This window comes from Neoarius graeffei, chromosome 13 (genome assembly GCF_027579695.1).
Source record: "Neoarius graeffei isolate fNeoGra1 chromosome 13, fNeoGra1.pri, whole genome shotgun sequence".
NCBI lineage: Eukaryota > Metazoa > Chordata > Actinopteri > Siluriformes > Ariidae > Neoarius > Neoarius graeffei.
The window spans coordinates 59,684,101-59,698,767 of NC_083581.1; the positions used below are offsets into that span (position 1 = coordinate 59,684,101).

At 40.6% G+C, this 14,667-nt stretch overlaps 1 protein-coding gene across 4 annotated transcripts in view; it reads left to right on the plus strand.

Moving 5' to 3' along the window:
- The window catches only part of megf6a (multiple EGF-like-domains 6a), a 92,326-nt gene that overhangs the window by 6,542 nt on the left and 71,117 nt on the right, over positions 1 to 14,667 (plus strand). For all 4 annotated transcript variants that reach the window (XM_060938217.1, XM_060938218.1, XM_060938219.1 and 1 more), the window contains exon 2: positions 9,611 to 9,733. In XM_060938217.1, coding sequence (XP_060794200.1) covers positions 9,611 to 9,733 — 123 coding nt within the window. The remainder of the gene's footprint in view (positions 1 to 9,610; positions 9,734 to 14,667) is intronic.

Genomic DNA, 14,667 nt, shown 5'->3' on the forward strand with positions numbered 1-14,667 from the left:
GACTGTGGGGGAAACCGGAGCACCCGGAGGAAACCCACGCAGACACGGGAGAACATGCAAACTCCACACAGAAAGGCCCTCGCCGGCCCCGGGGCTCGAACCCAGGACCTTCTTGCTGTGAGGCGACAGCGCTAACCACTACACCACCGTGCCGCCCCTTATAAACAATGAGTAGACTTAAACACTTCTCAGTGCCTCAGTTGTAATGCTTGGACCTTTGTTGTACCATCAATGAAGTAGGGAATTTATTCAAGCTTGTTTAAGGGTGGAAAAAAATGAATCTTTGAGTTTCTAGCGCCAGTCTTTACTACTAGCAATGCCAGTGTGTTCGGACAAAAAAATGACTAAACTCAGCATGACCTTTTAAAAATGACTGAACTCAGCATGACCTTTTAACATGCCATTTTTCATTTTACACCACCAATTTACTTTAATTAACATTAATGAAAATAAGTGCTCCAACCCCTAGTAATTGTGTTTGTTGTTTTGTGAACAGAATAGGATGATACGGAGTGAACGAGTAACCAATGGATCCACACTATACACAAATATACTGTTATAATAATGTGTACATTGTTATTATATAATGTTAATACACAATGTAATTAATACACACATGTTGGAATTTACTCTCCTACCCTACAAAACATATATTCTGACCTTTTAATTGCATTAATATTTTGTTTTGGGCCTGAGATATGGGCAGATCTCCATTTGGTGGCCATTTTGGATGCCATCTTGAATTTCTCAGAGAGCACAAGGGGGATTTCCGGGGACTTTTAGTATGTTATTCCTAAAGGTATTCTGAACATATTCTGAAATTTTCAGCTTGTTACTAATTTGTTCCGGGTATAACCCTATTACTCCTGGGCTACTCAGAAAAAGCGGAAATCCACCGAAAAGCAGAAAACTCATCTCTGCCTAGCTTGTGACCATGTCATGCATGCTAACGTGGAGAATATGAACATGCTATTTTGTAACAAAAACCTTCAAACAAAAAGTTAATGTTTTAGTTACAGCTTGTGAGCTGGTGGTCGATCGTCTTGACGGTACAGATCCAGGTATTAAAAACAACCTTGAAGCAAAACCACTACTGAAAGCACCGAAGTTTGAAAAGTCACTGTGGTTGAAATGATCAGAACACAGTACTAACGTTGCATTATACTTCGCTGGTGGTGTTCCAAAGATAAATTCCAACCATTTCTTCTTCACCTCTTCTATCTTGGGCAAGAAATGCAACATTGATGTGTTACTGCCACAAATAACACAGGCACGAACTTGTACAGACATGTTTTCAACTTGCTGTTAGGTCCTCTTCATTAGCTACTGACGAGATGGGCTCTGCTATCTCTCCTCGCGCTTAAATCCGAACTTTCTTCCTGTGGGCGGTCACAAGCCAAGGTGGGCGAGGCCATGAATACTAATTTTCGAAGTGACGCAAGTCACTTTTCAGATTCACTCGTTTTCCCGACTATTTTCTTTCATAAGCTAATACAGGGAATGGGAGTAGAATTACATTTTCACATGCAGGATGCATAGTGAACTATGGTATTTCAAAAAGAGCCAGTATTAAATGTTTTTGGTGGAAGGACACGTTTAAAGTATACTTTTTTATAAACTAAAAATGGGCCAATTTAGTCCCAAGAAGTATTAGATTAGTTTACTTACAAGTATACTGTAAGTACATTGATATCAGTATACTTGGTACACAAAAGTATACAACCCCGATTCCAAAAAAGTTGGGACAAAGTACAAATTGTAAATCAAAACGGAATGCAATAATTTACAAATCTCAAAAACTGATATTGTATTCACAATAGAACATAGACAACATATCAAATGTCAAAAGTGAGACATTTTGAAATTTCATGCCAAATATTGGCTCATTTGAAATTTCATGACAGCAACACATCTCAAAAAAGTTGGGACAGGGGCAATAAGAGGCTGGAAAAGTTAAAGGTACAAAAAAGGAACAGCTGGAGGACCAAATTGCAACTCATTAGGTTAACTGGCAATAGGTCATTAACATGACTGGGTATAAAAAGAGCATCTTTGAGTGGCAGCGGCTCTCAGAAGTAAAGATGGGAAGAGGATCACCAATCCCCCTAATTCTGCACCGACAAATAGTGGAACAATATCAGAAAGGAGTTCGACAGTGTAAAATTGCAAAGAGTTTGAACATATCATCATCTACAGTGCATAATATCATCAAAAGATTCAGAGAATCTGGAAGAATCTCTGTGCGTAAGGGTCAAGGCCGGAAAACCATACTGGGTGCCCGTGATCTTCGGGCCCTTAGACGGCACTGCATCACATACAGGCGTGCTTCTGTATTGGAAATCACAAAATGGGCTCAGGGATATTTCCAGAGAACATTATCTGTGAACACAATTCACCGTGCCATCCGCCGTTGCCAGCTAAAACTCTATAGTTCAAAGAAGAAGACGTATCTAAACATGATCCAGAAGCACAGACGTCTTCTCTGGGCCAAGGCTCATTTAAAATGGACTGTGGCAAAGTGGAAAACTGTTCTGTGGTCAGACAAATCAAAATTTGAAGCTCTTTATGGAAATCAGAGATGCCGTGTCATTCGGACTAAAGAGGAGAAGGACGACCCAAGTTGTTATCAGCGCTCAGTTCAGAAGCCTGCATCTCTGATGGTATGGGGTTGCATTAGTGCGTGTGGCATGGGCAGCTTACACATCTGGAAAGACACCATCAATGCTGAAAGGTATATCCAGGTTCTAGAGCAACATATGCTCCCATCCAGACGACGTCTCTTTCAGGGAAGACCTTGCATTTTCCAACATGACAATGCCAAACCACATACTGCATCAATTACAGCATCATGGCTGCGTAGAAGAAGGGTCCAGGTACTGAACTGGCCAGCCTGCAGTCCAGATCTTTCACCCATAGAAAACATTTGGCGCATCATAAAATGGAAGATAAGACAAAAAAGACCTAAGACAGCTGAGCAACTAGAATCCTACATTAGACAAGAATGGGTTAACATTCCTATCCCTAAACTTGAGCAACTTGTCTCCTCAGTCCCCAGATGTTTACAGACTGTTGTAAAGAGAAAAGGGGATGTCTCACAGTGGTAAACATGGCCTTGTCCCAACTTTTTTGAGATGTGGTGTTGTCATGAAATTTAAAATCACCTAATTTTTCTCTTTAAATGATACATTTTCTCAGTTTAAACATTTGATATGTCATCTATGTTCTATTCTGAATAAAATATGGAATTTTGAAACTTCCACATCATTGCATTCTGTTTTTATTTACAATTTATACTTTGTCCCAACTTTTTTGGAATCGGGGTTGTACTTAAGGAAATATACTTTAACTTTACTTAAGTATACTTTATAAAATGAACTTGAAGTATACTTCTTTTTGATAAGGGTATCCTCTGTCTGAGGAATGACCCCCAACACATGCACGTTTCTTGCAGGATTTAACCAGTTATCCATGGACATGTTCCTGCTTAGTGTCATATGAATTGCAAATCAAGTATACAGGAGTAAAAGCTTCCAGGCCACATATAGCCTTTAACCTATGTCTCACAGTCAATTCATGCATTTCTAGTCTCGAGAAACGGCAGCACTTTTTTTGTTTTGTTCTGTTCTTGGTGTTGTGAATGGACTGGGGTCTTTCCTCTCAGCACATGCCACATTGCTGCTGTGGACTTTTTAAGCCTCATGTCAGCTTCTGTCTCTGGGCCATTGTAATTAAGATTCTTGTCGGATCTCCTGGACAGGTGGTCTCCATTACTATTTAGCAATTGTAGTCTTCTCAGGGCTTATGTGAATCACATTATGCTGTGGGGACTCCAGAAACTTTAACTCATACACAGCGCATTACAAATGTTAGTCTGTAGAATTCCTTTTTAATCCTTTATTTACTTCATGAGCTGAACTTTACAGTGGCACAGGTGATGGTTAATAATTTTCCTGAAATGTATGGCAAAAATAATTAACAGTTATTCCACAAAATCAAGTAATACATGACCTGATAGGCTATAAGCCATGTACGATGAGATTGAGTGGAATAACTGTTTTATTCTATCCACATTCACTGGATTTCGAGAAATGAGATAAGTATAAAAATGGGTGTCCGGTGATGGACAGGGTAAAGGACTGTATAATAGGGACACTGGATCAGGTATACAGCGAGCTACCCAGGCTGTCCGGTTAGAACAGGAATTAATGGATGTCCACTCACGAGAAACCGTGTAAACCGTGGTTTTACTAGAAAACAGAATAAAATACAAATACAACAAGACATGAGCAATAATATACACACAAGCAATAATGTAAATAATGACAATGATATAAATACAAATACACATCGCATTAAATATATATTAACGCAAATGAATAATAATTATATTCAATGTAATACAATGTAAAACACACAAATGAATACTATATAAGTAAAACAATGTAAAGCCCAATGAATGCTACTTACACCCCATAATAAATAACACAACACACTAGATACTGACTATATACACGATATGTACACAATATGTACAATGTGTACAACGTACACGGAGGATGAGGATAGCTGCCTACAGCAGCTATCATTACCAAGGTGCGTGGTGCAACTGCTTACAGCGAGTCACACCCGCATGAAGACACAGAGTGTGTCGGCTGAATGAAGGGGAGCGTGGCTCCTTTAAGCGCTGCCCCGCGCTGTATTGCGCATAGAAGGTTAGAATATGTGGCGCGGTTATGAACTGTACATACCACCACTACACTCCCAACACGGCAATAGCTAATAATGAAATGTGCTCCCGTAACAAACCGTGGACGAGAAAACAAGCGCTATCATTACATGGCTACTGAACAGAACAGAACAAACACGTAAGAAAATAGACAGACACAGGATGAGAGAATAAGAGAAGAAATACTCGCTAGCATTACCGCTACATGTAACAGTTACAGATAACGAGTACACACATAACACAGTAGCTACGCAACAATAAACAACTTACATTCAAGGACGCACGGAATGCTCACACGGCACAAATGATGGACGTTGGATCCTGACACGTCCGCGATAGAAAGACAGAAAGCAAGAAAGAAATGAAACCGAGAAAGAAAGAGAGAAACGGATCCAAATATTCACTGATGAGAAGCAGGTGTTGCATGGAGTCCCCGTCTGATGTGTGCTGTGTTTTCCTCGATGTTTGTGCGCATCTTATATAGTCCACGCAGCACAGTGTGATGGACAGTGGCGCCAGGGTGTCTGAAGTTGGCGTGTGATGGACAGTGGCGCCAGGGTGTCTGAAGTTGGCATGTTGTAACATGCCCTGACAACTAACGAGTTGGGAGCCACTATGTCTGACAAGGGTGCCTGTTTACTACTTTTAAAGGTCAAAATAATTAAGACCTGGCACCGCAATTCTGAACAATAAGTAAAAACTTGATATAAAACTTCTGACAAAATCATTTCCACTTAGAATGTAAACAAACTGATGAAATAACAGTAGCAATTTGTGAAAAATGCTATAATAATTATTATTATTGAAAAATAAAAAATATATGTTTTTACTATCAAATACTTTTATTCCATATTTTGTTGTTTTTTTGTATTTTGGGTTTTTTTGTTTTTGAGTAGAGTTTTTATTTCGTCCTCGGTTGGTTCACTAACATATTCCACCATTTTGTTTTTCTCCACTTATGGTATATGAGCTGATAGCCTAGTAGTACAGTAGCCAATCAGAACATGTGATTGCTCAAATCCAGTGAATGTGGATAGAATAATAAATGTTTGATTGCTACCCTCTTTGCAAAAATAATGTTATTAACATTTGTATCTTTAATTTATTTTAAATACTTTGCCATGTGGGCGGCACGGTGGTGTAGTGGTTAGTGCTGTCGCCTCACAGCAAGAAGGTCCAGGTTCGAGCCCCGTGGCCGGCGAGGGCCTTTCTGTGCGGAGTTTGCATGTTCTCCCCGTGTCCACGTGGGTTTCCTTCGGGTGCGCCGGTTTCCCCCACAGTCCAAAGACATGCAGGTTAGGTTAACTGGTGACTCTAAATTGCCCGTAGGTGTGAATGTGAGTGTGAATGGTTGTCTGTGTCTATGTGTCAGCCCTGTGATGACCTGGCGACTTGTCCAGGGTGTACCCCGCCTTTCGCCCGTAGTCAGCTGGGATAGGCTCCAGCTTGCCTGCGACCCTGTAGAATAGGATAAAGCAGCTAGAGATAATGAGATGAGATGACTTTGCCATGTCATTTTAACAGAATGAATTTGTTTTATGGCTCTGTTGGTGTGAATAAGTAATTATTGGCTACAGGAGAAGAAATGTTGTGTACAGTTTGATGTGATATTTCAGTACAATACCTGAAACAGTCCTTGGAATGAACACCCAAATTTGACTCAGTTTGGCTAAACATTTCTTCATTAGAATCATTGGTATTAATCAGGACATCACAATTTATTAAACAGGGTAGAATGATGCGTTACGACTTCACAGCTCCTATGTTTGATCCTGAGCTTGTTACTGTTTGTATGGAGATTCACATGTTCTAACTATCTACATATATGTCTGGGTTTTCTTTGGGTTCCCTGGTTTCCTCTGACCTTCCTGATTGGCTACTTTACATTTCCCCAAATTGTGAATGAGTGTGCAAATGCATGTGTGTACAATGCCTTGTGATGTACTTGCATCACATCCAGGGTGTATTCTATCCTCGTGCTGGATATTCTCAGGATAGGCAATGGACTCACTGTGAATTCAATGAAGAAAAAGTGATTGGTGAAGATGAATGAATGAATATAATAAACCAGGTCAAAGATGTATGCTAAATAAGTGATCTCTTTTTAGTAAATGATCTACAAATAGGACATTTAATCAGCATTAAAAGTTCTTTAATTTACTCCGAAGGCCAGTCAGCCTGTCTGAGGAAAGTCTAGTCATTTACCTAGTGCATATTTTAAAGTGACAGTTTAAAATCAGGAGACCTATTGATGTTTAGTGAACAATTGCTTGACCGTTTCATTTGTTTTATCTTACTGAGAGCTTCACTTTAAAGGTAGACTGCCTTTCAGATTTTTCAAGTTTAAGTCATAAAAGTAATTTTCCCAGACACCCAATTATTTTTCTTTAATGGATTGAAAGCTACTGAATTTGAATCACAGACTTCCAATTTTATTAGCTTTTTTTTTTTAAATAGAACAATTAATGAATTAAGAGCCATGTGGCCCTAAATTCTCCACTATTTTTTCCTGCTTCACCATGACCCAATTCAAGATACTACATCATGCATCACGTGGTGGGCTTTCCCTGTTCACGCAAGGCATTGGGGGATACAAATTTGAAACAGGAGAGGAGGACATTAATGTGCGAATGAAACGTGAAAGACCAACTACAGTAACAGAAAGCAAGAAAAAAAGTCGTTATGTTGTGAATGAAAGGAAACGCAGGACCAAACTAATAAATATCAGTGGTCAGCAAGCACCTCGGTGTGATCAGTTATTCGTTTAGTGACAGAATGATGTAACTGTCAGTGCAGATGGCAGTAATGCAACACTGTGGATGCCAGCTGCTGTAAAACCCAAAAGAAGAAGAAGAAGAGGAAGAAGGTAAACCCGCACATGCACACATGGACTTCCTCTGTCTGCTTGACTGCGTGAAGTGAGCGGTTTTATGCATACAGTATAATTTGCTAGGGAATCCCCTCAAGTTAAATAACTTCCCAGCCACAGAATGGCCTCTGTTTTTTTTTTTTTTTAGATATTACAGAAATAAACATATATCACAATGACTAAATTATCAACGGGAACTAAATTTCACCAATTTTATGAAATCCAAAGGCCATCTAGCTTTAAAACAGCTGTAGGTAAGAAAGGAGGCCTGGGTCATGACTAGGAAACTGAAGAAATGGGAGACTGAACATGGTAAATGTAAGATTAACTGAAAAAAATTCTCATTATGATGAACAAAATTATTACACTTCCTGTAATTGTCCTGTAATATTATCTACATATTAGTCTCACACAGGATATAATGCATCACTTTATATTTCTTTGGAAAAAGCAGAAAAGTGCTAAGTGGTATAATAAATAATTTGATGTCAATTTAAAGTGATAACGATTGCCAGCACATGTTTTTAAAATTGTCCTTCCTTCCGTCATACCATTTCACAATTGACACATATTTGTATGCTGTGCTGCAATGCTCAGTCCAGACCTCCACTAGGAGGAAAATACAAAGTTGATGCCAAGTGCAGACACTTATAATGATCAGAAACTTTCATAGTAGCCTTCCAAGGATTAATCTGGAGACAATTAAAAAGTAGTATTGTAGAGTATATGTATAGTAGCCCAGAGATGTAAGTTGTGAGATTATGCTTAAATAATTCAACCATTATAAGTGAATATTTATAAGATTCTCTTAGACTCTTAAACAATTTTCCCTTAAGGGTTCTTTGGATAGTTATGGGTTCTCAGCTTCTGAAAGGAAAACACACTATTGTATGGTTATATGTCCATCCATTATCTGTAACCCTGCGACCCTGTAGAACAGGATAAGCGGCTACAGATAATTGTTGGATGGACAGATGTTTTCTCCTAGAGGGACAAAACAAAGAAATCTTCAGGATGAAAAGAATGTTGTGGGAATTTAATGATCTTTTATAGTAGGCACGTTAACTTTGGTTTGGTGCACAAAACTCTGTCTCACAAAGTTAGCTCTAAGGACTAATTCTGACACTCGCCCAGCTCATTTTTTTAATGAGTGTGCTTCATCCTTGCTTCTTTTTGGGTTAAGACCCCCAAGCATCTCTGAACAACATCCAGAACCTACCCACCGACCCCCCCCTTTTTTTTATAAAAAGAAAAACGACAGCAGTACCTTCGGAGGGAATATGATGGATTTGCTTTACTTTAAGCCATTCTCTTCTGTGGTTTCTCTCCTATTGCCTAGAAGCAGCTCAAGGTCATCCAAGCTAATTTTTTTTCTCTAGCATACAGAGGTGTAAGTTATGTGTAAGATATAAATTTGACATTTTGATCATTGTTATATGTTGTAATGGTGCTGTTGTGGGGAAAGCACTAATTCTGAATAACGATGGTCTGATGGTGGGTTAGATTCGGCAGTAAACTGAAGGAGCGAGGACAGACTGTAGTGTAGACATTATAGAGAACTACTGAGAGAAAGAGAATGACAGCATGAACTAATTATAGGTTTTGCTTTAGCCATTCTCTAACCAGACATCTTGAACTATGCCTTAGGGCTCAGTCACTAGTTTATAGTGTTTTCCAGTGGTGCATTAAAGAATCTACTAACCTGTTTGCTTACAGTTTAGTATTTCAGTAGGTGCTTAGCATGGTGTTAGTTTTGGAGCCTTTTAGAGACTCGGGTATTCAGAAGCTGTTTTCATAAAGAATGGTGGAACATGTGTTTCAGCCCTGGAAACAACTTATTAATTTGATCTGCACAAATTGTCTGTCAGAACTCTGAACGATTCATTGCTTTGTTTTTGTCGAAAGAGAAAAAGAAAATATACAGTGCGTATCCAGATAACATGGTTTGAGTTCATCAAAACATATTTAGATACACGATCTAGTCTCTGATTGCATTCCTAACTGTTTGTCTACAGATATCAACGAGTGCCAGGTCCATAACGGAGGCTGCCAGCACAGATGTGTGAACACCAGAGGCTCCTACTATTGTGAATGCAACCCAGGATTCCGTCTACACGTTGACGGCCGAACGTGTATTGGTGAGTGATGCACAGGCTTCACAAGAGGCCAATATCACAGCTGACAGACTAGTGACTGGCCTTGGCTTAAACTTCTGGATTCTGTCACCACAATCCAAAGGCTGATTACTTTCAAAGCTGATATATGACTCCACCTTCAGCTCTGCATATGAGAAGAAATGAAAGCACTACTTGTTTCCATACTAGCTGAATGTTTCCCACTGCTCTGTACTGTACAGCCCTTGTTATAGTCTGTTTGGGGCAGTGAGGTTGAGCAGCGTTTCATTTCATATATCTTATTTGTTCCTCAGTCAACTAATGCCTCTGATTAACAAGGTGTCAGACTATCATTTCATTCTGAGTTAACACATTACCCCACATAATGTCCAAAACTGATTCATCGTCCTTCTCTTTTGACTTAGACAGCCACCATTTTGGTCAGATTTAGACAGTGCCACACAGGGAGTCATAATTCAACTTCAGATGTTCCTAACCGCCATTCTTCGGAACCCAAGAGGAATTCTTACCCATGTGCATTTAATTACACACACGCACACAAACTTTTTCCTTCTTTGACATATTCACTTATGGAGAATTTTTTATGACTTTCTGATGTCATTCTTAAGATGAGGATGTGGTTCACAGCTTTAATTATGACATTCTCTCAAGACTCACCAAGTTGTTTGCTATTACTGTAAAGCAGCTGTTCTTTGTTTTAAAAGTGGAATAAGAGGGCATTCATTTAAAAAAAAGTTGAGAGGTGGCCTTGATATATCCAGTTCCACTGGCTTCCATTCGCCATTCATGAATTTTGTGTGCTGGAAGCAAGCCTCTGTGTTTAAACACTTTAAAATAATAGGCATTCATCTATCTGCTGCTCTGCTGTGGGTTTGAAGCAGTAGCTGTACTGTGTCTCTGAGAGTATCTAGATGCTCCAGACTCCTCCGCTGGGAAGAGGTCTGAAGCTATTTCAGTAAATGCGAGAAGTCCAGGGCTGTGAGCCCAGGTTTATTCCAAAAGCCAGTTGTGCTGAGTGAGTGAGGGAACCAGCTGGATTCAGTTAAACCACAGAAGGATATGCTAATTAATCACAGACTGTTGGATCATTTGGTGTGCATAATGTTCCCTGAAAAAGCTGGCAATCATCCTGCTGTCTTGTATCAGATATTCATAAAGCTTTTAAAGTCAACAGGTAGGTGCTTAATAACTCCGCTGCAAGCATATTAATTTCTTCTACAGAATGGGGTACTACTTTTTTTTTTCAACCCCTGGAACATTCTCTTATCCAGACTTCTGTTTGTAATTTGGAATACCACGAGGTATCTCTCCATCCAGCTTCAAAACACTGCCATTTTGTACGGTATGTTTGGATGCATGATACAAAGCTCACACATACCTTGTGTGCATAACAAAGGTGAACAGTCTGTTATATTGCTTTTAAGATCACACTTTCTGCATTTTCAGCACTTTCCATTACTTTCAAATGCATGCTTAATGTCTTGTGTGTTTAGAATAGAATAGAATGCCTTTATTGTCACTATACACATGTACAATGAGATTAAAATTTACCAGCCTTTCAGCTGTAACATTTTTTTGACCGTGTAATAGCGCAAATGAATCTAGAAAATCTTTCCTGATTCCTGACACAGAAAGACTAACAGGTTGCTACCATTAGAAATAAACCCCAACTGAAGAGCATCATTAACAAAAAGCTAATGACTGTGTAAAAACCGTGCAATAACACTTAAAAATAAATAACCACAATTGTAGTGCTAAACAATGAATAAAGAGCTAAGGGTAAAGTACAGGTGTCACTGGTACAAAGCCATTGATAATTGAGCATCATACTGCCGTGATTACAGGTGTGGGCATCACAGCAGGGGGCAAAGGAGCAAACTGGTAATGTCCACACTGTATAAACACAGTGCTCTTTGCTCACACTGGCTCAACCTTTTTCAGCTTCTATTTAATGGGTTTGAACAGTGCAGTGCAGGACAGTTTACTGCATTGTTTCACCTTATTATTGTAGGTTTCAGTTCCCTCTCAGGCAAAAACATACTAAAGTCTACCATTGTTTGTGACTGCACTAGCAAACAAAAAAAAGGTACTAAACTGCACCTATCCTTGATGCTGTAGTCATACATTTACCTTTTAATATGCGTTTTTCACCTAGACATAGTGTACCAATACATAATTGGACTACAATTACCTTGTAGAATAAAGCTTTAAAGGTATATAATATATGAATCTTTCTAGGTTAAAGATACATACTAAAAGTAGATAAGGTGTACACTTGACGGTACAACCACAGCAAAAAGGTAAGGGACTGTTTATTTCTCTGTTTTCTGAGAATGTAGCTTGGGGACCTCAAAGACACAACTTTTCTACCTTATGTATTTATCTTTTATCTATAGGATAGTTAATGGGTTTCAAACGTATTTAAACAAAAATAGTCCTTACAGACTAATTACATGCATTAAACTAGTTTTAAAGGCACATTACATTTACATTTTCTCATGAAAGATCGTTGTCGGCTGTCCATAGTTAGCGATAATGACTGCTTCATTAGGATGCACAGAAACGCAGATGGGCCGCGAGGCCTGCACCAGAGCGACAGAGTCGCCCACAGCAGTGGCACGAACGGCCCGGCCGAGCTGCCATGGAATGTCTGGCCTCGTGAGCTCTTGCATACTATTCTCCTCTCAGAACAAAGCACCTTGCACAGTAAGGTAAGACAAATGATGTCGTGCGTCCATCGTGTTGTCTTTCTGAACCTCCAGATCTGATGCCAAGTGGTGCACAAAAGTGCCACAGACATGATGGGTATGGAAGTTGCCCCGCAGTGACAACTGACTTGCCGAGTGATGCCATCCATTGGCCATTTGTGTGGCTCTTCCACATGCCACCTGGTGGTGTACCATTGCCCTGTTGGGTTCATCTGCCACACTGCACCGAAAAATGCCCTGCGGCCAGCGCCTTATTGGTGATATACTATTTAACCCATAGCTGGAACCTAGGCAGGTGCTACCACTCTGGGTGAGAGCGGACCTGGGAGCAATGGTGATTAAGGGGTACAGTGGTGCTTGAAAGTTTGTGAACCCTTTAGAATTGTCTATATTTCTGCATAAATATGACCTAAAACATCATCAGATTTTCACACAAGTCCTAAAAGTAGATAAAGAGAACCAGTTAAACAAATGAGACAAAAATATTATACTTGGTCATTTATTTATTAAGGAAAATGATCCAATATTACATATCTGTGAGTGGCAAAAGTATGTGAACCTTTGCTTTCAGTATCTGGTGTGACCCCCTTGTGTAGCAATAACTGCAACTAAATGTTTCCGGTAACTGTTGATTCATCATGCACACCAGCTTGGAGGAATTTTAGCCCATTCCTCTGTACAGAACAGCTTCAACTCTGGGATGTTGGTGGGTTTCCTCACATGAACTGCTCGCTTCAGGTCCTTCCACAACATTTTGATTGGATTAAGGTCAGGACTTTGACTTGGCCATTCCAAAACATTAACTTTATTCTTCTTTAACCATTCTTTGGTAGAATGACTTGTGTGCTTAGGGTCGTTGTCTTGCTGCATGACCCACCTTCATGAGGTCCTCAGAAATCTCCTTTGTTCGTGCCATGATACACTTCCACAAACATGTGTTGTAAAGATCAGACTTTGATAGATCCCTGTTCTTTAAATAAAACAGGGTGCTCACTCCTGATTGTCATCCCATTGATTGAAAAAAACTGATTCTATTTTCACCTTCAAATTAACTGCTAATCCCAGAGGTTCACATACTTTTGCCACTCACAGATATGTAATATTGGGTCATTTTCCTCAATAAATAAATGATTAAGTTCAATATTTTTGTCTCATTTGTTTAACTGGGTTCTCTTTTTCTACTTTTAGGACTTGTGTGAAAATCTGATGAAGTTTTAGGTCATATTTATACAGATATATAGAAAATTCTAAAGGGTTCACAAACTTTCAAGCACCACTGTAAATCCACTTTCCCCAATACTCAAGTCCTCCTGGACCTGAGACTCACCACCGGTTGGAGTTTAAAGTCAAATATGTTTCTCATGAAAGATATTAGAGATGTTACGTTAGAGTGTCCCATCCCATTGAAAAGCAATGGTACTGTGTGGCAGTGGGGGCGTGGTCAAGCGTCGGTCTGTGACCGGAGGGCAGAGTCAGAGAAGGTAAGTGGCAGAATCACTGTACCTGATGTTAATGTGTTTGTGTGTCTTCCCCAGTGACCGCGCCCTATTTAAGGAGAGAGAGCAGAGGGAGCTCTCTCCCCAACCAGACGACTTGTGTGTGCGCGTGTGCGTGTGTGGCTGGGAGAGTAAAAGTTTGCACTGAAAAGTGAAAATAAAAAGAGTTTTGTGAACTCAGTTCTGGCCTGCCGTCCTTCTGTGCTCCACCCACCCATACGAACTGTCACAGTGGTGCCGAAACCCGGGACCGAGCACAGAAGAGAACAGCCCCATGGAGTCCTCCCCCTTCGCAGACCTGATCCACACCCTCACCACGGCCCAACAGAGCCAGCACCAGGTGCTGCTCGCCCTCCAAAAGAAGCAAGAACAACGGTTCGAGGCCCTGGTGCTGGCGCAACAGGAAGATCGTCGGGCGTTCCGAAACCTCCTCGCGTCGGCGGGGTCCACCAACTCCACCGCCGCGGGCCCTTCCCCCCCACCCTAATGAAGATGGGCCCGCAGGACGACCCCGAGGCCTTCCTCATGCTCTTTGAGCAGGTAACAGAGACCTCGGGGTAGCCGGTGGAACAGCGCGCAGCGCGCCTCCTCCCCCTGCTAACGGGAGAGGCGCAGCTGGCCACGCTACAGCTCCCCGCCGACCGCCGGCTGGCCTATGCGGACCTTCGCCGGGCCGTCCTCCAGCGTGTGGGGCGCTCCCCCGAGCAACAACATCAGCGCTTCCGTGCTTTGC